Below are 25,164 nucleotides of genomic sequence, written 5' to 3'. Positions count from 1 at the left end.
CACATTTGACCATGTTTAAATCCACTTTATCCCAAAATATCAGCACAGAAAATGTGAAAAACACCAGCAAATTCCATCTGGACTGGCTGGCTTATATCTAACTGCAGTTCAAAACAATCCAGACAGGAAGTAAAGAGCAATGAATTTCAACCAATTTACATATTATTGTTAGCTTGCCAATCTAAGCATGTCCAATTATGTAACAGGTGAGCAAAAAATGTCCTGAAGCAATGTTTTAATTTCATTATTAATTATTTTTGACAATACAGGAGGTGTTATGGACTAGCAGGTTAAACATTTTCTGTCTGTATGGCTGAAAAAAAGACATAACTCTAGTGAAAAGAACGACAGAAATGCAGGTGAGAGCATGGGCACATGTCTGTGTGTCTCTGTGTGTGTATGTGTCCTTGCTCACCCACAAAGCTTTGCTTTTTGGTTTCCCATAATGGGGCAGCTCGAACTCCATTAGCAACCAAGGCAAAGAAAGCTTTCTTTACCTAGCAGAGAACAAAGGATTCATAAAACAATGCTTTTCTTTTAGATGCCTTTAAAAACACTTCTGGAGAAACTGGTCATGTGAGCCAAAAATCACAGGAGACACAATGAGTAAGTGCAACAAGGGCTCAAAAACATTTACACACCTGACAATAAAATTTGGCCTTAAAAAAATCTTACCGATTGTATTATGTGTTGATTAAAACATATTTTCCCCTATGACAACAGGATTATTACGATGTTTCCCCGCAAAGCAACAAACAGCACCAGTCCCTTGCAGTCATAGAAGATAAACATACAGTATTGCTTATTTATTGAAAAGCAACCTTGAGCTTGGGAAAGGAGCTTTATGAATAAAAACTTTTATTAAGAATAGTCAATATGTTAGGCATCATAGAACAAGACGACAATGTTAGAAGTCTATAAAATGTCAGTTTCTATATTTCACTTACTGTACATCAGCCAGTGGTTCATTCTTCATTTTACCAATAAAGCCATCAGTCCACTAGTGTGTAAGGTTTTATTTACTCACCAATGCCATTCTTTACTCACATTTGCCACATTTTTGGGCCCTTGGTGCAACATTTCTAACACAAATAGTCTCCGGCTCAGCTATCCATTAAAAATTAACTTGGAATTCATTATAGAAGCCTTTTCAAAATATGGCCCATAAACACAGCATTTTTATATGTTCACAATGCAAACAGGCATAACACTTCCTCATTTCATTTCGGAAAAGTCAGAAAGAAGTATGACTATCATGTCACTCCCCCAAACATAAAGTCCAGGCATTAAACTGCACTGATCTCCTCTTCTCTAAGCCTTTAATATTTCAAACGGGCCCTCAGCCAGCGGAAAGTCAACGAGGTCAATGGGTTATAAGGATGTGTTAGCCCAAAATCTAATAACAGCACATACCTGCACATGATTACTGATTAACCATAACAAACTAGCTTTACGACCGCTTCACATACACTTCAAAGAGACCGTGTCCATTTCAGTCATCACCACCTCAAGATTGATTTACTTATGAAACATTAACCACAACGATTTAAACAATACGTGTTTAAACTGTGAATCAAAACTGAAAGACAGTAACTATGACTTATACTAAAGCAAGTATCAGAAAAGCATAATAACAAACTGCACTCAATATGCAATTTTCTGCATTTATAGAACACCAGAATTGCAAATCAAGCGAACTGCATGGAATATTATATCCCAGAATTCAATATGCCCAATTTTACCATTTGCAGTGTGATGAATGTACCAGGTGCAATTACAGCTGTGATTTTTGACACACAGAATGAAGAGGAAATGTGTATTGTATAATTCCCAAGTTTCATGAACTATTTCTACAATAGAAGGCAGCATAGAGTGTTAACAGAACAATATGCAGGAATTAATAAGATACTTTCCTATTCTAAACATAACCCAAAACACCATAACCAAATCTTTTCTCTTTCTGTTCTAATACTGGACAACAGAAGACATTCAAGAACTACAAGATTCAAGTAGTTACCTCTAGTGTAGTGTCAAAAACCACTAGTTTGGAACTGGTGGGGATGAGGTCATAGCACTTGTGGGATTTCATAAAGCGCATGTAAATATCACTGTCTGGCTCTTCAGCAGCTGGAAGAAAAAAAAAGAAGAAATCATCAGAATCACCACCTAACTCTAATACAATTCACCCATAAATTAAATTTGTCATAATTTTCTCACCCTCAAGTTGTTGCAAAACTGTATGAATTTGTTTCTTCTGCTGATTACTTTTTTTTTTTTAAATATCTAATTTTGTGTTCAGCAGAAGAAAGAAACTACTAACTACAGGCTTGGAACAACTTGAGGGTGAGTAATAAATGATTACAGAATTTTCATTTTTGTGTCAAGTATTCCTTTTACTATAACTCAATTATACTGTATAATTAAATCAATGTACAGTGAAATTACGTTATGAATAAAAAGCACATTTTTCCCCACAATGCCATGCAAAAACTACATCCAACACACATAAGAAGAACAGATGAAAATTTAATTTAGGCTGTATAGACATAAAATAAGCAAACAATACAGAGCACGAGTGTAATCCTTTACCTTCATCGTCAAGTTCAAGTTTTTCCAGCATGCCTTCCGCAAGTACACCGCTCTAAAACACAAATACACGGGCGGATGACTTCATCAATAATCACTACCTCAAGACAAGTTAGTAGCAATACCCTGTTAGACATTATGGAATGGTAGCGTCCATTTTTAAATCTGTTCCTCCTCAAACAAGTGGTCTGCTTAAAGATAAAATAACACACAACACAGCAGTCTGCAGTCTGTTCACCACATTGAAGAGTGGTCTTATGTGCATAATGTTTTCCAGGCACAGGTTTCAGTTAGAGATTCATTACGCGCTGTGGTGAAATGACGGTCTTCCCCGCAGAGGTGACAGTGGAACAGTCCGATTATATTGTTTTTCTTTTAACGTCTGTATTCTGCCGTCAGACCAAACGAGTCGGCACATGTAGAGTAGGCAGCCTACTTCATTTTTAGCGTATAATGTCAACTCTGCATCTGAACTGAAGCGATCATTTTGCCCTAATAGTTTAAGCACTGAAGCGAACGCATCCAAACAACGCAATGCGAATTCATTGGTCATGCATAAATTAAAATGACCCACTGTGGCTTCGTCTCAAACCCTGGCGACTGAGCCGCCTACATAGTCAACATTTTAACCATCCTGAGTGCGTGACCCAATACATTGACTCCTCTTGGCAGTCGCTGCAAAAAAGTACACGACGAGGAAATAAGGTAGCCTACATACTTTAAGATATTAGTGAATCTTCCAAAAATCTTAAGGAAGCCTGGCTGTTCCAGCCACAAACACTAATAAAAAGCTTATTCAAAATTTCATCAACAATGTCACGATAGAAAATCTCTTACGACCGTTTTTTTTTAAACCTTTAAGACCTTACTTTATTTTTGTTTTCTTTGCCCATCACGTTTTCCGTTTCATCTCCACGTTGTCTCCTTGGTAAACAATTACACAAACTTTTGAATAATCTTTACAAAATTGTTGGTCATTATGCAAATGACAACACCACAACTGGGATACAATTTTATTTGGTGTAAATAATTTAAAATAAAAAATAAAATAGATTTGTTTATTCACAGTTTGTTTAGGTTATTATAGATTTAAAAATGCAATAATAAAATGTGATGGATTTCCATAATTTTAAGATTACATTCGAGTCTGCAACAGGTGTAAAACAATAATATACGTAAAGGGCACATAAAAAGTAGCAACAATAAATTAAGGGCAGCATGGTTAAACAAAGTTCTTTCTACTCAACAAAACGAAAAAAGTGTCCTTTTAAATATTTTTTAAATAATTTTTTAAACAGTTTTTTTTTTAAAATCAACCCAACATGTATGCAGTGGAAGAAACCCAATAAAAGTAAAACGTTTCGTATAATTGTGAATTTGCAACTTTATTTCTCATATTTGCTATGCAGTGCCTAACTTTTCAATTTCATAAAATGTGAATGTGCCAATTTTAAAATCATGTTCATATGGTTCGTGATTCAGGGTAAAAAAAAACATTAAAAGTGTAACTCGTTAATATTTTCTCATGTTTGTGTCATTTCATTATCTTAGGACTATATCCCACAGTCGCAAAGTTGCATTAACTCAATAATAAATGCTTTGCAGTGAACTTCATAACACACTGTCCAGCACATACTTTACAAGTAATTTTCCCAATATCTTCACAGATTACATTCATTATAGATATGCAAGTGAAGCAGACTATGCAGTGGATGACCTTTTGCTAATGATAAATACGAATATGAAATAATCAGACAATCATCATCAAATTATCAAGAACGCCTGTGCTTGAGCTCAGCTGCACCAGCAGGAGCACAAACACATTGCTGACACAAATATCAATCCCTATGACATTAACTGTCCATAAATATTTGATGCTTGAGCTACTAACATTTCTAAACAAGAAAAAGCGTTTGCCCAACAGCTTGTTGATATTAAAAGATACATCAAACTTTATATGTTCGGTGTAGAAGATTAGCAAACTCTGTTTTTCTTTTCAATAAATATGCCATTAGTTGGTTGAAGGTCCCTGCTCAAATTGATCAAGCCATTCAAACATACAGATTGCAATTCCATCTGGTGCCACTAGTGGTGCACAAATGACTTGCTTCACTACGGGAAAACGGGTAAACTACAGTAAAGCCCAGAAAGCACATGTGAAGATGTTCACTCACCTGGCGTGAGGTAGAGTTAAAGGTGTGCAAGGCGATAGGGGGTTTGGTGGTGGCGGTGCTCAGGCTGAAGCGCTGACCTGTGTCAGGGGGAGACGAGAGAGAGCGGGAACGCCGTTCCTCCACACGCTCCGTGGGACTGGGGGTCTCCGTAGGGAAGACCGGGGGAACTGGACTCTGCGTCGGGGTGGTGGGGGGAGTCAAAAGCCCAGAGCCTGTGAGACGCATCAATATAGAAGAAAATGTAATCTGTGGCATCATAGGAAAGGAAGGTGTTCCTACAACAACATTACGCAGTTTTTAAAAGAAGTTTCACCAAGGCTGCATTTATTCAATCAGTAAAAACAGCAATACTACAGTAATAACTGTTTTGTATTTCAAGTTATTTTAAAAGGGAGGGCGTTCTCACATTTAGCTCCTAAACTCTGGAATAGCCTTCCTGATATTGTTCAAGGCTCAGACTCACAGTTTAAAACTATAAAGATGCATCTCTTTAGCTAAGCATTCACATAGTGATTACCTTATACCACTGTTGAATCAGATCGAATGCATTAATATTATGAACAGCAGCTATACTAATTATTTCCCATATGCTTTTCTGCTGTTATCTCGGGACACTAGTCCCGAGGTAAATAGCGTTCGTCAGCTCCAGTTTGTCTCCAGCCTCTCACGGAGACCTCAGATGCACCAACACCTGCGGCGAGATGACTAAACGCCTGTGAAGAGACGACCCAATGCCGGCAATGTTATTCCCTAAATTAACTAACTGGATTTTTTCTATGTACATTTCTGAAATGCACTTTTTCTAAAGTTGCTTTGAAACAATGTGTATTGTGAAAAGCACTATACAAATAAATTTGAATTGAATTGAATGTGGGGTTAACACTGCAAAAGCTGGTTTCATAGTCCCAGGTCAAAAGCGATGCTAACCCCGCTTCTAAAGTGTAAAACTGGGTTTAATACAACTTTAGCCCAGAGTTAAGCGTAGTTTGAAAAGGAAAAACTTTTCTGAAAAACTGTTATTGGCTACTCATTTTTCAAAATATGTTCTTATGTGTTCCACAGAAAAAAAAGTCCTTTTGGGGTAAACTATCCCTTTAAGATCGCCTGTTCCTAGACCTCCAGGGCAGCGTCACTTCTGTCTCTAAACCAGAGGTGTCCAATCCTGCTCTTGGAGGGCAATCTTCTGTGGAGTTTAGCTCCAATTTTGAAGCCTGGACTTACAATTACTGCCGCATACGCATGTCTGTTAAGTCCATGAAACCATAGGTTTTCCCATATGTCATTTTAGGTTTATGAAGGGTGCTCGAGAGTACCCCCCTTTGTGGCCCTCGATGTGCACTTTTGCCGAGCCCACACTGAAGCGAGCTCCACAAACAGACTTCTTCCCGACAGTTGGGGTTACATCACAAAGGTGCGGCTTTCTGTAGGGATGGGCAACGATTAATCGCATCCAAAATAAAAGTTTGTGTTTACATAATATATGTGTGTGTAGTGTGTATAATTAATTTGTATATATAAATACACACACACGCATGAAATATTTGCATGTATATACTTTATATATATTTACACATAATTAATATTATATATACATATTTGATATATTAATAACACATTTTTCTTAAATATACACATACATGTGTGGGTATTTATATATACAAATTAATTATACACACTGCACACACATATATTATGTAAACACAAACTTTTATTTTGGATGCGATTAATCGCGATTAATCGTTGCCCATCCCGAGTGTTTAGGGTGCCATTTGAGACAGAGCTTTTCAGTCCCAGTAGTCCCATTTACCCACTTGTAAGCAATTGCCTTTTTCAAAACAAGTAAAAGCTTTAAAATATCAGGAGGGGGTATTACTGATGTATCTATGCCACAATAAACCCAAAGCGCTTGCGATAACCACAGACCATATTTATGTAATTTAACCAAAACCACTTCAAAATACCCACTGACCTCAGGTTGATGGAACTGGAAGTAAAAAAAAAAACATGCTAACTTGTTTCTGGGTTTTGGCCTACAAACTATTTTTTTTTTTTTTTACATTTTTTATCCTTGCAGCACACATTGACAATGGACCTTTTTGCCTGACCACATCTTAAAGGGTTAGTTCACCCAAAAATGAAAATTAAGTCATTAATTACTCACCCCCATGCTGTACCAACCCCGTAAGACCTTCGTTCGTCTTCAGAACACAAATGAAGATATTTTTGATTAAATTTGAGAGCTGTATAACTACCACATTGGCTCCTAAAGGACTGCCTCTTGACGGCCCAGAAAGTCAAGAAAAGTCATGAAGAAAATGTTTAAATATCCCAAGTGACTACCGTGGCTCAACTATATGTTTATCAAGCGACGCGAATACTTTTTGTGCGAAAAAACAAACAAAAATAACGACTTTATTCGACTATTTAAGAGAATTGCAATCTGCTCGAGAATTGCGAGAATTGCGAAATTGCGATCTGCTCACACCAGCTTACACTACTTCAGATCGCAATTCTCGCGCATGCGTCGTGGAAATCTAAGGAAGTCTCGTTCTGGCCTACAAGGAAGAAAAGAAATAGTCGAATAAACTCGTTATTTTTGTTTGTTTTTTCGCACAAAAAGTATTCGCGTCGCTTGATAAACATATAGTTGAGCCACGGTAGTCACTTGGGATATTTAAACATTTTCTTCATTGACTTTCTGGGCCGTCAAGAGGCAGTCCTTTAGGAGCCAATGTGGTAGTTATACAGCTCTCAAATTTAATCAAAAATATCTTCATTTGTGTTCCGAAGACGAACGAAGGCTTACGGGGTTGGTACAGCATGGGGGTGAGTAATTAATGACTTAATTTTCATTTTTGGGTGAACTAACCCTTTAAGGGCCAATCCCAATTCTACCCCTTACCCCTTCACTTTCCCCTTCCCCTCCGTTTTGCGCGTCCACGTGAAGGGGTAGGGCTGTCCCAATTCTCTTTTGGTTGGAGGGGGAGGGCTAGGGTGAAGGGCCAGATAGCCCTTCAAACGAAGATTTTTCGGGAGCACACTTCAAACGAAGGGGTATGAGAAGTGTCACTGCTAACCCAGACTGGCTGCCCAAGCGACAAAGGAGACCCATAAATTTAAGTATTTGTGGCTTTAATAAGTATTATAACGACAAATAATGATTTGCTTTATGTTACATTCAATATTGTGTTCATATTTACGGTCAGTTTCTTCACAGAAACGTTTGTAAAAAAATCGCTAAAATTACTGTAGTTTGCTAACGATAGTCCCGCAACATATTTTCGTCGTCTCCGTTGTTTCCTTCGAACTTCACAAGATGCAAGAAAATAGCTGTAACCCACGCAACTGAGATAACTGCAGCTGTCGACGGGATCTTGGAAGTTGTGATAAACATCGCCGCATATCCTGTGACGTAGGCGCTAGCGACGACTTATAATGACGTTTAACGGAGGCGTAGTGGTGTCCCATTTCTTAGGGGAATATTTTCACCCCTACGCATTGCCACTCTGTTTCTAGGGGTCAAGGGGAAGGCGAAGGGGTAGGGCTAGGGGAAAGGGAAGGGGTAAGGGGTAGAATTGGGATTGGCCCTAAGTCTTCGTCATAACAGCCTCTCCATCCTATCCATTCAGGCCTTTTCCTCCAGCATGGCTAGGTGGTTGCATGAAATACAATACAAGTTTTCTCTGTCACCCCTTGATTTATGTCGGTAAATGTGAGGAGCTTATAAGAACAGTTTTGCTGAGATCCGCGCTGTATCACTGATGCCACACTAGTAGTAACGCTAACGCACACTGAAGGATGCTTGTTAGATGAAGGTACACTACAGTAAATCCCCAATATCATTCTATTGAGCTTGGACCCAAACTACTGTACACTTCTCATAAAGCATATGTGGGCCGTAAAAGCCATTATGCGTGCACATGAACATGAGTTTGTGTTCCTATCTATCTCCTGACATTTAGCCACATTCTCCCAGCTGGCTTAGACCTGTTTGGTGTGTTGCTGCGTTAGCTTCTTATTTTAGCCTTGCCACTGCTACACATTCCACAAGGGCAGATAACACTCACTCACAGCAAAGGGTCAGACCTCTAGTGTGTATGCTGGCATGCTGATCTCAGACCAGTTCGACTTCTTTCCATGGTAATGTTAGAGAATTGTTTAAATGAGGGATTTTGGTTTGATGGCACCATTTACTGCGAGACCTAAGGATGACTACACATCTTAATTCAGTTCAACAATAATGATATAGTTTGAAATATGGCCACATAGCCTTTGACCCATTTGGAGAAATGAGTGTCATCTAATCTAATTGTGTACATGCCGTTTACATTATGTTTTCTTCCTTGTCAGTAATTTGAATTACTGTCGTGGTACATAACTATATTGAGCAAGAAGACTATTTGTCATGCTTTCAACAGTTGCAACTTGAGAAACAGAGGCCAACGCTTTCAGACACTTCAATGGCTCTTATTCAGCAAATGATAGTCAGTCAGGAAACATACTGCCTCTGAAAATCAATCTTCAAACTAATCCTAATCTACATTATATCCTAAGCCTAAACCTAATTCAAATTTTGTGGTGAGGCAACCTGAGCCTGTTTGGTTTGCGTCAGGAACACTATTTCATGTGATACACAGTAGGACACCACTGCGACTCTAATACAACTCTCCAGTCAGGCTGATATAATGTGACCCATCATATGATATGATTCAGGTCATTTGTACACGTAACCAGACATACTGGACATGTAGTAGCCCTCAAACCGTGTTCATTTTATAGCCCCTAATCCTGTAATTGTGGGCAAATGTGGGCACATAGGACCCAGGTGTGATCCTAATTTTTATTTATTATAAATGTTATATCACTGTCTTCGATAAAGTTTTGTCTATCCATTTATGGTGTTTTTTTTTATTTTGGGGGTATCTTTGAATTTATTTACTTCAAAAAGTACCATATTTTCTATGTAAATTATGCTTATTTTTATGTTTTATTTTTATTTTATTTTTTTAACTACATTAAAATATCATTCCAATAAGTTCTTAGAGCTAAAACCTAAAGATGAAGTGACTTTGCTGTTTTTGAATGGGAAAATTTTTTCCCATTCATTTCTATGGGCATCCATTTTTGACCCAAATACAAGATTAAGGAGTTTTTTTTCACCCACTTAACATTGTAGAATTGAGTAAAAAAAAAAGTGTGTGTGTTCAGGAGGCAAACTTAGGAAAAGTAGCCAAGTCTTGTACCGCTCAGATCAAGGGAAGTATTTTTTAAAAATAAATTTGCCCACATTTGTCCAGAATACGGTTTTAGGGTTAAAAGGTGTTCTTTAAACGTGTTTCATTTCTACACTACTAGCAGTGTCGTACAGTATTTCAAAAATATTGGCTTTCCAAATAGATTTACCAAACACTACCCTCATCTTCAATTGCTCAGCCAATAGATATTCCCACCCCAAACCCATGCCATTGGTTGAGCTAATATTGCTATCATTATGTTGGTCTGTTAAGAACACCCAAAACAAGCAAGATAATGTGTTTATACTTTTAGATAAAATCAATTTACAGCTTAACCTCATAGGGGATTATCACGCTTCCGGGTTTCATGGGCGGGATTTGTCAACTTTGTGCATGTCCACTGCCGACGCAGTTCAACAATGGCTGAGACGAATGCTATTTATGTCACTGCTCTGTTCCACTTTGTAAATCTAACCAACAATGCCAACCCTACGTAAGTTTTCATGGACTAAATTGAGTATAAGGAAGAAGTGGATTAAAACTTTAAAATAAAACAAGGTAGCACGTTTGTTTGCAGCCGGCACTTTAGTGAATCAATTTACCAGGGATGCCGTATAAATAAACTTAAGTGTAATCCGTCATCAGTTCACCAGCGAGATCAGTGATTCAACGGAAGTGGCAGTGCACAAAGATCACAGAATCCGGAAGTACTATGTATCAGCGTGATAATCCCCTATTGGAACAGCTTACTTAGTTGTTTCAAGCATATTGAAAATATTTTAACAATCGAAAAATTACAATCCCCTCAAAGTCTGTCCAAAGTCAAGTTTTACATCTCCATATATAGTATGCATTTCGATATAATATAGTATGCAATAGCAAAACATATGAGTTTTATTTCCCACTTCAATTTAAGTTTAGTAAGTTTTACTCCTAATGGAACACACAGCCACATTTGTGTTTGCATCACTGTGACGAAGGCATCAGCTGACGGTTTCGGGGTAGACCCTGAACCAAATTAGCTCTGAAAAGAGTTTCCCTTCCAATTGATTAATAAAGATATACATAATACACAGGCTCAATGTGGACCATGCAGACCAACTGTACACTGGAATGTCTATTAGTAGCCAAGTCAGCAGATCATAAATGATTGATCAAGTTCAAACAACAATATGTGTCATGGCACTTTATACAACATACAAATATGACCAATTGACGAACAACACAGCCAATCCCTGCCTCATAATAGCACAAGGCTGTAACATTCCACTGCCAGGCAAATATCAATACTGTTATGTCTAGCTGAAGGCTCTATACAGAGACACATCCTGATTAGTACCGTACCAGACGGACATTCCAACTCCGACTGGCGTCTCCCGGTGAGCAGCTCGTCGTCCTTGCGCCTCTTTGTCCGACGCAAACTGCCAAACCTCTTCATGGGAACCAGCAGGCCTCACGTCCGACCTGATGATCGACCATACCCTCCTAATGCACAACACAGAGATCCTGTTCGGATAGCAGAGAAGCTAAAGCAAATGTCCTGGATTCCAGAAGAGGTTCTCGTTCGTAATGAAACCACCAGTTCTAGATGATGGAGCCAAACTAGTGCCTTCAGAAGTGTCTCTTATGCCAGTCTCTTTGTGTTTTCGGTCTGATCTTTACAGTTGTCACATGTCCCAGCAGTCCACTTGTAATGCTTTAGTACCCTTTGTAGAAATGAAATCCCGGCATTGGCTGTATCCCAGTGCTATTGATCCCCTGTCTCCATGGAGCATGTGCAGTCCGTCACTCTGCTTACTGTGTCAGTTGAGCAGACCCTGCTGACGAAAGGCAGACATGCTAAGGACCCCCAGTGTCGCAGATTGTCTCAGAAGTGATGCCTCTCTTCACTCATCCGCCTGCTCTCTCTCTCCTCTCGCTTTTCTCTTCTCCTCCTCCCTCTCTCTCTCACTCTCTGTTCGTGGAGCGTGCAGTCCTGCCCTCTCTGCAGGAAATTGTCAGGTGCAGCTGTGTGTCTTTAAAATAGCATACATGGCAGGAAGCTGCTGTAAAATGAGACCATGCAACACAAGCTATAGCCACACTATTTGCTTGGCCACTGAATTTGCATACAGATACTACATTTCTTTTACTCTGCTAATGTATTTTTTTGGTTTGTTTTTTTGGTCTTTGTGTCACCCTCCCACGTTCCTCTTGATGTTCCTATTTCTAAAACTTTCAGTTTTGCTATGCCATTTGACTTCCCCTTAAATAAATAAAATTCTTAAATTGAATTACTACAGTAAATATATGAATGCAATATATGAATGTCATCAAAATGTCATTTATGTGAAATTACTGAACTTTAATATACAAGCTTAATAAAAAATTATTATTCTAGAAGAAAATTTCAAATGGCACTTAGAGGCTTTTGCATCTGAACTCTTCGTGTATAATAGGCTATTATTATTATTAATAATAATATTTTGATGCTTCAAAAAGTTAATATTGAGACTGTAAAGCGAATACATTTGAATCTGTGGTTTAGTCCAAATTTTCTGAAGAGACACAATTTATTTTATATGATGAACAGAGCGTGAGAACAAACCTCATTGGTTCTTGCAGAAGCTCAAATTTGCCACATAACACGAGAATGAACCTCATTGGTTCCTGAGGAAGCTCAAACGTGCTGCATAACACACGAGAATGAACCTCATTGGTTCTTGAGGAAGCTCAAACGTGATGCGTAACACAAGAATGAACCTCATTGGTTCTTGAGGAAGCTCAAATGTGATGCGTAACACGAGAATGAACCTCATTGGTTCTTGAGGAAGCTCAAACGTGATGCGTAACACGAGAATGAACCTCATTGGTTCTTGAGGAAGCTCAAATGTGATGCGTAACACGAGAATGAACCTCATTGGTTCTTGAGGAAGCTCAAACGTGCTGCGTAACACGAGAATGAACCTCATTGGTTCTTGAGGAAGCTCAAATGTGATGCGTAACACGAGAATGAACCTCATTGGTTCTTGCTGAAGCTCAAAAGTGCTGCATAACACACGAGAATGAACCTCATTGGTTCTTGCTGAAGCTCAAAAGTGCTGCATAACACACGAGAATGAACCTCATTGGCTCTTGAGGAAGCTCAAACGTGATGCGTAACACAAGAATGAACCTCATTGGTTCTTGAGGAAGCTCAAACGTGATGCGTAACATGAGAATTAACCTCATTGGTTCTTGAGGAAGCTCAAACGTGATGCGTAACACAAGAATGAACCTCATTGGTTCTTGAGGAAGCTCAAACGTGATGCGTAACACGAGAATGAACCTCATTGGTTCTTGAGGAAGCTCAAACGTGATGCGTAACATGAGAATGAACCTCATTGGTTCTTGAGGAAGCTCAAACGTGATGCGTAACACGAGAATGAACCTCATTGGTTCTTGAGGAAGCTCAAACGTGATGCGTAACACGAGAATGAACCTCATTGGTTCTTGAGGAAGCTCAAACGTGATGCGTAACATGAGAATGAACCTCATTGGTTCTTGAGGAAGCTCAAACGTGATGCGTAACATGAGAATGAACCTCATTGGTTCTTGAGGAAGCTCAAACGTGCTGCGTAACACGAGAATGAACCTCATTGGTTCTTGAGGAAGCTCAAACGTGATGCGTAACACGAGAATGAACCTCATTGGTTCTTGAGGAAGCTCAAACGTGATGCGTAACACGAGAATGAACCTCATTGGTTCTTGAGGAAGCTCAAACGTGATGCGTAACACGAGAATGAACCTCATTGGTTCTTGAGGAAGCTCAAACGTGATGCGTAACATGAGAATGAACCTCATTGGTTCTTGAGGAAGCTCAAACGTGATGCGTAACATGAGAATGAACCTCATTGGTTCTTGAGGAAGCTCAAACGTGCTGCGTAACACGAGAATGAACCTCATTGGTTCTTGAGGAAGCTCAAACGTGATGCGTAACACGAGAATGAACCTCATTGGTTCTTGAGGAAGCTCAAACGTGCTGCGTAACACGAGAATGAACCTCATTGGTTCTTGAGGAAGCTCAAACGTGATGCGTAACATGAGAATGAACCTCATTGGTTCTTGAGGAAGCTCAAACGTGATGCGTAACACGAGAATGAACCTCATTGGTTCTTGAGGAAGCTCAAACGTGCTGCGTAACACGAGAATGAACCTCATTGGTTCTTGAGGAAGCTCAAACGTGATGCGTAATACGAGAATGAACCTCATTGGTTCTTGAGGAAGCTCAAACGTGCTGCGTAACACGAGAATGAACCTCATTGGTTCTTGAGGAAGCTCAAACGTGCTGCGTAACATGAGAATGAACCTCATTGGTTCTTGAGGAAGCTCAAACGTGATGCGTAACACGAGAATGAACCTCGTTGGTTCTTGAGGAAGCTCAAACGTGATGCGTAACACGAGAATGAACCTCGTTGGTTCTTGAGGAAGCTGAAAAGTGATGCGTAACACAAGAATGAACCTCATTGGTTCTTGAGGAAGCTAAAACGTGATGCGTAACACGAGAATGAACCTCATTGGTTCTTGAGGAAGCTCAAAAGTGATGCGTAACACAAGAATGAACCTCATTGGTTCTTGAGGAAGCTAAAACGTGATGCGTAACACGAGAATGAACCTCATTGGTTCTTGAGGAAGCTCAAACGTGATGCGTAACATGAGAATGAACCTCATTGGTTCTTGAGGAAGCTCAAACGTGATGCGTAACATGAGAATGAACCTCATTGGTTCTTGAGGAAGCTCAAACGTGCTGCGTAACACGAGAATGAACCTCATTGGTTCTTGAGGAAGCTCAAACGTGATGCGTAACACGAGAATGAACCTCATTGGTTCTTGAGGAAGCTCAAACGTGCTGCGTAACACGAGAATGAACCTCATTGGTTCTTGAGGAAGCTCAAACGTGATGCGTAACATGAGAATGAACCTCATTGGTTCTTGAGGAAGCTCAAACGTGATGCGTAACACGAGAATGAACCTCATTGGTTCTTGAGGAAGCTCAAACGTGATGCGTAACACGAGAATGAACCTCGTTGGTTCTTGAGGAAGCTCAAAAGTGATGCGTAACACAAGAATGAACCTCATTGGTTCTTGAGGAAGCTAAAACGTGATGCGTAACACGAGAATGAACCTCATTGGTTCTTGAGGAAGCTCAAAAGTGATGCGTAACACAAGAATGAACCTCATTGGTTCTTGAGGAAGCTAAAACGTGATGCGTAACACGAGAATGAACCTCATTGGTTCTTGAGGAAGCTCAAACGTGATGCGTAACACGAGAATGAACCTCATTGGTTCTTGAGGAAGCTCAAACGTGATGCGTAACATGAGAATGAACCTCATTGGTTCTTGAGGAAGCTCAAACGTGCTGCGTAACACGAGAATGAACCTCATTGGTTCTTGAGGAAGCTCAAACGTGCTGCGTAACACGAGAATGAACCTCATTGGTTCTTGAGGAAGCTCAAACGTGCTGCGTAACACGAGAATGAACCTCATTGGTTCTTGAGGAAGCTCAAACGTGATGCGTAACATGAGAATGAACCTCATTGGTTCTTGAGGAAGCTCAAACGTGATGCGTAACACGAGAATGAACCTCATTGGTTCTTGAGGAAGCTCAAACGTGATGCGTAACACGAGAATGAACCTCGTTGGTTCTTGAGGAAGCTCAAAAGTGATGCGTAACACAAGAATGAACCTCATTGGTTCTTGAGGAAGCTAAAACGTGATGCGTAACACGAGAATGAACCTCATTGGTTCTTGAGGAAGCTCAAAAGTGATGCGTAACACAAGAATGAACCTCATTGGTTCTTGAGGAAGCTAAAACGTGATGCGTAACACGAGAATGAACCTCATTGGTTCTTGAGGAAGCTCAAACGTGATGCGTAACATGAGAATGAACCTCATTGGTTCTTGAGGAAGCTCAAACGTGATGCGTAACATGAGAATGAACCTCATTGGTTCTTGAGGAAGCTCAAACGTGCTGCGTAACACGAGAATGAACCTCATTGGTTCTTGAGGAAGCTCAAACGTGATGCGTAACACGAGAATGAACCTCATTGGTTCTTGAGGAAGCTCAAATGTGATGCGTAACACGAGAATGAACCTCATTGGTTCTTGAGGAAGCTCAAACGTGCTGCGTAACACGAGAATGAACCTCATTGGTTCTTGAGGAAGCTCAAATGTGATGCGTAACACGAGAATGAACCTCATTGGTTCTTGTTGAAGCTCAAAAGTGCTGCATAACACACGAGAATGAACCTCATTGGTTCTTGCTGAAGCTCAAAAGTGCTGCATAACACACGAGAATGAACCTCATTGGCTCTTGAGGAAGCTCAAACGTGATGCGTAACACGAGAATGAACCTCATTGGTTCTTGAGGAAGCTCAAACGTGATGCGTAACACAAGAATGAACCTCATTGGTTCTTGAGGAAGCTCAAACGTGATGCGTAACACGAGAATGAACCTCATTGGTTCTTGAGGAAGCTCAAACGTGATGCGTAACATGAGAATGAACCTCATTGGTTCTTGAGGAAGCTCAAACGTGATGCGTAACATGAGAATGAACCTCATTGGTTCTTGAGGAAGCTCAAACGTGCTGCGTAACACGAGAATGAACCTCATTGGTTCTTGAGGAAGCTCAAACGTGCTGCGTAACACGAGAATGAACCTCATTGGTTCTTGAGGAAGCTCAAACGTGCTGCGTAACACGAGAATGAACCTCATTGGTTCTTGAGGAAGCTCAAACGTGATGCGTAACATGAGAATGAACCTCATTGGTTCTTGAGGAAGCTCAAACGTGATGCGTAACACGAGAATGAACCTCATTGGTTCTTGAGGAAGCTCAAACGTGATGCGTAACACGAGAATGAACCTCATTGGTTCTTGAGGAAGCTCAAAAGTGATGCGTAACACAAGAATGAACCTCATTGGTTCTTGAGGAAGCTAAAACGTGATGCGTAACACGAGAATGAACCTCATTGGTTCTTGAGGAAGCTCAAAAGTGATGCGTAACACAAGAATGAACCTCATTGGTTCTTGAGGAAGCTAAAACGTGATGCGTAACACGAGAATGAACCTCATTGGTTCTTGAGGAAGCTCAAAAGTGATGCGTAACACAAGAATGAACCTCATTGGTTCTTGAGGAAGCTAAAACGTGATGCGTAACACGAGAATGAACCTCATTGGTTCTCACATGTCAAGTTTCCGTTTTTCCATTTACCATAACTGATGTGCAAATTGATGAATGTTTATATGCGAATAACTACCCTATCTCACGACGTCTATCTCACGTACAAATTCGTACGAGTGATTAAAAAGTGACTAATTCGTACTAATTCATCACTCGTACGCATTCGTATACGATTTGTCTAAACCCACGTGATGGTTGGGTTTAGGGGCGGGGTCAGGGGTAGGCCATTCGTACGAATTGGCCAAATCGTAAAATTTGTACGGTTTAGCAAAAATCGTAATTCGTATGAGTGAGGTCATATGAATTGTTACGAATTAGCCACCTCGTTGAATTCGTACGAATTCCCGTGAGATCGGGTTGGAATAAAAGCCTAAGTTAAATCTGTTCAACATATAGAGCAATCATGTCTCTTTCAGAAAATGTAGACTGAACCGCTCAATTATGAATTAGTTTTACGATATCTTTATGCATCAAAGAAGTAGTTGTGTAAAGTGTCAGTGGAGGGATAGAAAGCTGTAAGATTTCATTAAAACATCTTCAATTGTGTATCAGCTTTGGAACGACTTGAGGGTGAATAAATGATGACAACATTTTTGGGTGAATTAACCCTTTAATATTAACAAGAGCAACTGAACAGCTGTTTGTGATCTCAATCCTATAGTTTAACTTCTGCAGTTTAAAATCCCATCTCTTCCTGATTGTTCAGTACTGCCTTCTCTTCCAGGGCAGACAATAATATAGAGCCGTTACAGCAGTGACCTTAAAAAAGTGCTGATCCTGAGAGCTCTGTCTTTGTGAGCCTGCAACTCATGTGATTCCTGGTGTTAACACCCTGCCACAAAACGCTTCAGTCCAATAAAGAGAATAAATCCTTCTAAACATGTTCAGAGTGAAACGGAAAGATTGAGTGGTCAATCAAAACAGACTATATTATTCTTTGAGATCAATGTCTGACTCACTATAACTGAACACAACTGTGTTCAATCAAAGCTCGTAAGGAGTGATGTACAGTATGTCAGGGGAAACAGCAACTACATAACCTATGTACTTTGTTTGAAGTATGAATTATCATCTAACTCCTCAAACTGTGATGAATGTTTGACTCACAGTGCCTCCTGCTGGGAAGTAAAGGAGATAGCTGACACGTTTGAGGCCTTGTTTTGAGTCCAAGGCCTAGTTTACACCAGGCATTAAAATGTGTTTTGATTGATCAAATCACAAGTAGACGAGGGAGATACATTCCCGTTTACACCTGGTGTTTTAATCCTTCTTTTTTGTCTACTTTTAACCACTTCTGTCCTGACTTCTTCGAGGGGAGGGTCTATGGGCAGGAAAATGTGTGATCTAATGGACATTATTTACAATTGACATTTTAACACGACTGGAAATGCCAGAAAATCATACGGAGAGCAGCAACTTCAGTTTCTGCTCTGACAGCCGCAAGACCAAACTCTGTGAGCGTTAGAAATCAGGAATGGTAAGAGAACATTGTGCTTGGTCAGTTTTTCCTCTTCAAACCAAACTTAGTTCTTCAGCCAGCAGAGTTTAAAACCGTCTGGGTTGCGCGCTTCCCATTATGTTTACGCATCAGGTGAGTATGGAGAGTAGATGGTCTTTTGTGGCTCTTCAAACATTGACCACATGAGCGTTTACACTACCAAAGCAATCTGGTTGAATGCATTTTCGATTACCTCTGGAAGTGGTGGAAAGTGGACAAGCTCAAAGCTCGTTTTAGAAGCCGTTTACATCTGTATTAGCATTGTCCACTTGTGATCAGACTGATGATAACGCCGTTTAATACCAGGCGAGTGCAGGTCAGAATCAATTTATTTACCATATAATATTGTAGGGTTGAAAATAATCAAAGAAATTTGGAAATGAACCCTTTCAACTACAAATAATGTGCAAGTGCAAACGAGTTTTGATTTGGTATTCACTTTGAAGTGCTACCTATTGCAGTACAATATCGTCAAATAGCAAAGCTCTCCCACATACTGTATTTAGCTATAGTAACTGCGCTTATTTACATTGTTGGTCTAAGTAGCAGTGGGTGGCAATGTACAGTTTTCTACAATCTTGCTGATAACGTTTCTTTAGTCATTTGGCAGTCCTGCAGCGTGAACCACTGTAGGCAAACCACTCTTGCAATATATACGTACTTTTGATTTAACAAAAGTGGAGGAGGTCAAACAGATGAATCGGGATCTCAGTGCATGTAAATGCTCAGGTTTTATATTATTCAAATAAAGTGTACCCAAAATGTGCCACCACAATCATCAGCATGAGCCCATAAAAAAGAGCTCTTAAAACTGAACTTGCAATCTGAAAATTGCTCTAAAAGCTTTTCGTCAATGGAGACGTTCCCGTGACCCGCCTGAGACAAACGGGCTTCAGAAGAGTCCTCTTATTGAAGAACAATTTAGAAACATGGCCAGCACCCAGAATTGTTTAGGTGTATTCATTTAGATTCAGTGAGGAACATAGTCTTCCCACTCCCATCTCTATTGCTGGACACATTTATGGAATATTCTTCATACTGAGATGAAACAAACCTCTTCACACAGGGTAGAATGACTCACTGCTCGTAATGTGTCTTGTTATGTCTTGAACACATTTTAACTATAAATTATAGCTGCAGTTTACAGATAATGGAGTATCTCTGAAGTTCAGCTATGTCTGTTTTTTCTTTCAGCTGTGAATAACGGCTTATGAGTTCACATTCTCAAAAATACTGTTTACTGTATTTATACAATAGCATATATATATATATATATATATATATATATGAAGAGTTCAGATGCAAAAGCCTCTAAGTGCCATTTGAAATTTTCTTCTAGAATGATCATTTTTATCAAGCTTGTATATTTAAGTTCAGTGATTTCACTTAAATGGCAATGATAATTACCTATTAATTGTTATTTAAGTGAAATTACTGAACTTAAATTTACAAGTTTTACAAAAATCATCATTAAAGAAGAAAATTTCAAATGGCACTTAGAGGCTTTTGCATCTGAACTCTTCATATATACATATATATACAGTATATATATATATATATATATATATATATATATATATATACACTCACCGGCCACTTTATTAGGTACACCTGTCCAACTGCTCGTTAACACTTAATTTCTAAGCAGCCAATCACATGGCGGCAACTCAGTGCATTTAGGCATGTAGACATGGTCAAGACAATCTCCTGCAGTTCAAACCGAGCATCAGTATGGGGAAGAAAGGTGATTTGAGTGACTTTGAATGTGGCATGATTGTTGGTGCCAGAAGGGCTGGTCTGAGTATTTCAGAAACTGCTAATCTACGGGGATTTTCACGCACAACCATCTCTAGGGTTTACAGAGAATGGTCCGAAAAAGAAAAAACATCCAGTGAGCGGCAGTTCTGTGGGCGGAAATGCCTTGTTGATGCCAGAGGTCAGAGGAGAATGGCCAGACTGGTTCGAGCTGATAGAAGGGCAACAGTGACTCAAATAACCACCCGTTACAACCAAGGTGGGCAGAAGAGCATCTCTGAACGCACAGTACGTCGAACTTTGAGGCAGATGGGCTACAGCAGCAGAAGACCACACCGGGTGCCACTCCTTTCAGCTAAGAACAGGAAACTGAGTCTACAATTTGCACAAGCTCATCGAAATTGGACAATAGAAGATTGGAAAAACGTTGCCTGGTCTGATGAGTCTCGATTTCTGCTGCGACATTCGGATGGTAGGGTCAGAATTTGGCGTCTACAACATGAAAGCATGGATCCATCCTGCCTTGTATCAACGGTTCAGGCTGGTGGTGGTGGTGTCATGGTGTGGGGAATATTTTCTTGGCACTCTTTGGGCCCCTTGGTACCAATTGAGCATCGTTGCAACGCCACAGCCTACCTGAGTATTGTTGCTGACCATGTCCATCCCTTTATGACCACAATGTACCCAACTTCTGATAGCTACTTTCAGCAGGATAATGCGCCATGTCATAAAGCTGGAATCATCTCAGACTGGTTTCTTGAACATGACAATGAGTTCGCTGTACTCAAATGGCCTCCACAGTCACCAGATCTCAATCCAATAGAGCATCTTTGGGATGTGGTGGAACGGGAGATTCACATCATGGATGTGCAGCCGACAAATCTACAGCAACTGTGTGATGCCATCATGTCAATATGGACCAAACTCCCTAAGGAATGCTTCCAGCACCTTGTTGAATCTATGCCACGAATAATTGAGCCAGTTCTGAAGGCAAAAGGGGGTCCAACCCGTTACTAGCATGGGGTACCTAATAAAGTGGCCGGTGAGTGTATATATATATATTGTATTTACCATAACATTTTGGTTGCATACTTCTTCAGTGTTATCATTATCAATATACTTAAAATGAGATGAGATCTGATATTGTGCAGCAATATAAAAGCTTTTAAATGCAGAAAGCAGAGCTATCATTAATTAAAAAAAACAATCCAGTCATTCTTCTTCATTATTAGAGCTGTGGGGGGATTCTCAAACTAAAACCTTCAAAAAACAGAGAGGGAGATTTGTCAGTCCTAGGCTCACGAATATATGGCTATCTAATTTAATACCAGTATAACTAGCTCATGTTTCAAATTTAGAGAAGATCAATGGCATAAACCACATCACATAATACATCCCCTATTACAGACCTATTATCAGTGATTTAGTAGGGTATTTTTATTTTTTTTTAACACCCAGATTCATGGTTAAGAAAATAATTGTGCACAGCACATACAGTATTCACTGTCAGCATGCAGGTTTTTGGAACTAACACTTGAAACAAGACTGAGAAGGTGCTGTGTTTTTTTTTTCTGCCACACTATTATATAATTATATTTACTATTATATAATTTACTATTATATAATTCACTATTATATAATTTATTATACTATTATATTAATTATAATTATTCGTGTCTTTCTTTCTTATTAAATTAAAGGGATACTCCACTTTTTTTTGGAAATAGGCTCATTTTACAACTCCCCCAGAGTTAAACAGTTGAGTTTTACCATTTTCGAATCCATTCAGACGATTTTCTGATACTTAGAAGAATATCAGTAACCAGACAGTTTCTGGTCCCATTGACTTCCATTGTAGGAAAAAAAAATATATACTGTACAATGAAAGTCAATGGGACCAGAAACTGTCTGGTTACTGAAGTCGGCGAATGGACTGTGGGCCTGATTCTGGCCTTTAAATACTGTAACAACCCCTCACTCAATTCATTTCCAGACCACAAAATGACTCTGACTTGAGAAACAGTGATGTGTGCCCATGTCTGTTATCTATTATCTAAGAAACTGCTTAATGGGCATATTCATTCTGCACAATTTGGCCTAACAGCATGTGCTCAAAAATCAAAGGCTAGAAAACCCAAATCATGATCTAACCACTTCCTGCTCGGGTGTTTTTGAAAGCAGGTTAACAGGAAGTCAAACTCTTGTTAAAATTCCCCATTGACACTGATGCACGATCAGCTTCCCCAAAACCATTATAATAAAAGAAGACAGGTCTATGATCAGTATACAGATAAAATCGACTACTGAGGAATTTGCTGTTTGAATTCTTACCATGCTGATTTAGTTTTTGGGTTACACTTTATTTCGATTGTCCACTTGATATCAAAAATGAAAATACTGTGAAAACAAAGACACCTACATCTTGGATGCCCTTGAGGTAAGCTAAAACATATCAAAAATGTATTTTAAAATGAACTATCCCTTTAAGCCTGTTGATTTTTGTCCATGGTACAGTATTAAGCCACAAGTAAATGTTTTGCAATAAGACTTAGAATATATGTGAATAATATAATTGCCTCAAGTACAGCTAAGTTCATCAGCTAAAGCCTGGAATATGCAGTTTTTTTTATTAATGGAAAATAATATAGGTTCAAATCAATTGAAAATATTAAATGAGTAGACTTGGGTCTCACTTTTTCTAGATCTGGAGAAGAGCTTGATGCTGGCAGGGGCTGAGCTGGACGAGGAGCGGAAGATACCACTTAAACTGAGACGGCGAGGAGATTTGGGAGGTGAGTCCAGGTGAGAAGATAGTGGACGTGTGAAGATGGTTTTAGGAGATCCAGGACTGGTCTTGGGAAAAATGGGGGCTGAAACTGGGGTACAGGGCTGACTGGCAGGAGACCTCAAACATGGGGTAGCTGAGTCACTTCTGTCACCCTGTGGGCAAAATATGTGTTATTGAACTTTTAAGAGAAAATAGATTGTAGTTATGTCCCAAATGACGCAATATACACCATACACTTATACTTATATTACACTTCCCCCTCCCTCCGCTTCTGCTATGTAAGGAAAGCTGTGACAATTGAGCGCATGAAGTGTCCGACATTCCACGCTTCATTTTGTTTATAACCTGGAATGTAATCTCCTGAAACATCAGCTGTATCTGCCCAGTAGTTTGAGACTTTTGAACAGAGAGCTTTGCCATGAAGTTGAAGCGAGAATGAAGTGCTTCAATGCATTGATGTGATACCAGGCCAAACAGGATGAGAATATCACTACATCAGCATACTACTTGAAAAGAGCAAGACGAAGCCAAAACATTGCACAACACACGTTGAAGGAGAAATATTTTCAACAAGAATTGGAGAAGAGATGTAGTGACCTCAAGGCTTCAAAACAATCTTGCAATATTAAATGTACTGACTTAATATGAAGAGTTCAGATGCAAAAGCCTCTTGAAATTTTCTTCTAGAATGATCATTTTTATCAAGCTTGTATAATTAAGTTCAGTGGTTTCACTTAAATGGCAATGATAATTACCTATTAATTGTTATTTAAGTGAAATTACTGAACTTAAATATACAAGTTTGATAAAAATCATCATTAAAGAAGAAAATTTCAAATGGCATTTAGAGGCTTTTGCATCTGAACTCTTCATATATTCATTTATTAACTATCCTTTGGCAAATTTGGCAATATTTCTTAAGTTGCCAAAGTATAGCTAATAAATGAACTTTAGATCAGCCTCACAGAACAGCTAAACTTTGAAATAGTTAATATACACTGATATTTGCATAGTTTTGTTTGGTTTGCTTTTACTTTCCTAATTCTCACAAAATTATATACAGTATTTGCATTTCAGCATTTATACACATTTGCAATTTTGTGAGAATTAAGAAAGTAAAAATAAAACAATGTACTATTTCAAAGTTTAGCTGTTCTGTGTGGCTGATCTGAGTACAACCTGAAAACAAGCATGTTTTCTCAAACCTCATTGCACAATGAACAATCAGTTTCAAGTTAAGCCGGCAGTGCGTCTAGCGCCCTAAATGGTTAGTATTTCAAAGTACTACTGACCTTCAACTCTTTGGCAAACACTTTTTTGTTTATTTGCTAATGTGCCCATTCACTAGGCTGCGGTTGCTTCACAGGCTGTTTTCATTGGCTCAGCTTTGCTTGGCCTTTGATTATAAGGGGAAGGGTAGGCGTCACCTTCAAGCTTAGCTCTGAGTGGGTGAGATATAAATATTAGATGTTGTAATTAAAATAATAAAACGTGAAAATGTCCAAGGCGGGCTGAATCATTTTTATAGACACTGTATATTTGGCACAGTTAGTTTACAATTAGACATGGATTATATCAACAAGGTAAATAAATATAAAAATATATAAAGAGTTAGCTGTAAGTAACTTGTGCATGACCAGTTCACTCTGACCTATTACAAATACCGCCATTTATATACTTCACTTAGTAATTCTGGCACATTTAAAGGAGTGGTTCACTTAAAAAAAAAAAAAACTTTTGCTGATAATTTACTCAACCCCATGTCATCCAAGATATCCATTTCTTTCTTTCGTCAGTCGAAAAGAAATTAAGGTTTTTGATGAAAACATTCCAGCATTTTTCTCCATATAATGGACTTCACTGGGAACCAAACGGTTCAAGGTTACATGACATGGACATCTTGGATGACAAAAAGTGCTGGAATAATTTT

General features: G+C 39.2%; 1 protein-coding gene across 4 annotated transcripts in view; it reads right to left on the bottom strand.

Annotated features, from left to right (window-relative positions):
- Window positions 1-25,164, bottom strand: part of prkag2b (protein kinase, AMP-activated, gamma 2 non-catalytic subunit b) — a 36,704-nt gene that overhangs the window by 6,455 nt on the left and 5,085 nt on the right. For 3 of the 4 annotated variants that reach the window (XM_089131425.1, XM_039677259.2, XM_089131426.1), the window contains exons 3-7: window positions 23,140-23,386; window positions 4,761-4,972; window positions 2,590-2,641; window positions 2,018-2,127; window positions 416-497 (exon numbers count right to left, since the gene is read on the bottom strand). In XM_089131425.1, the coding sequence (XP_088987551.1) occupies window positions 416-497; window positions 2,018-2,127; window positions 2,590-2,641; window positions 4,761-4,972; window positions 23,140-23,386 (703 nt within the window). Of the gene's footprint in view, window positions 1-415; window positions 498-2,017; window positions 2,128-2,589; window positions 2,642-4,760; window positions 4,973-11,338; window positions 12,010-23,139; window positions 23,387-25,164 lie in introns of those variants that run through there. The other variant, XM_039677260.2, reaches the window with a different exon arrangement.

This window comes from Pimephales promelas, chromosome 5, assembly GCF_988280905.1.
Source record: "Pimephales promelas chromosome 5, fPimPro1.hap1.1, whole genome shotgun sequence".
Classification (NCBI taxonomy): domain Eukaryota; kingdom Metazoa; phylum Chordata; class Actinopteri; order Cypriniformes; family Leuciscidae; genus Pimephales; species Pimephales promelas.
Note: the sequence above shows the minus strand (reverse complement) of the source record. Positions and strands in the feature narration are given on the sequence as shown.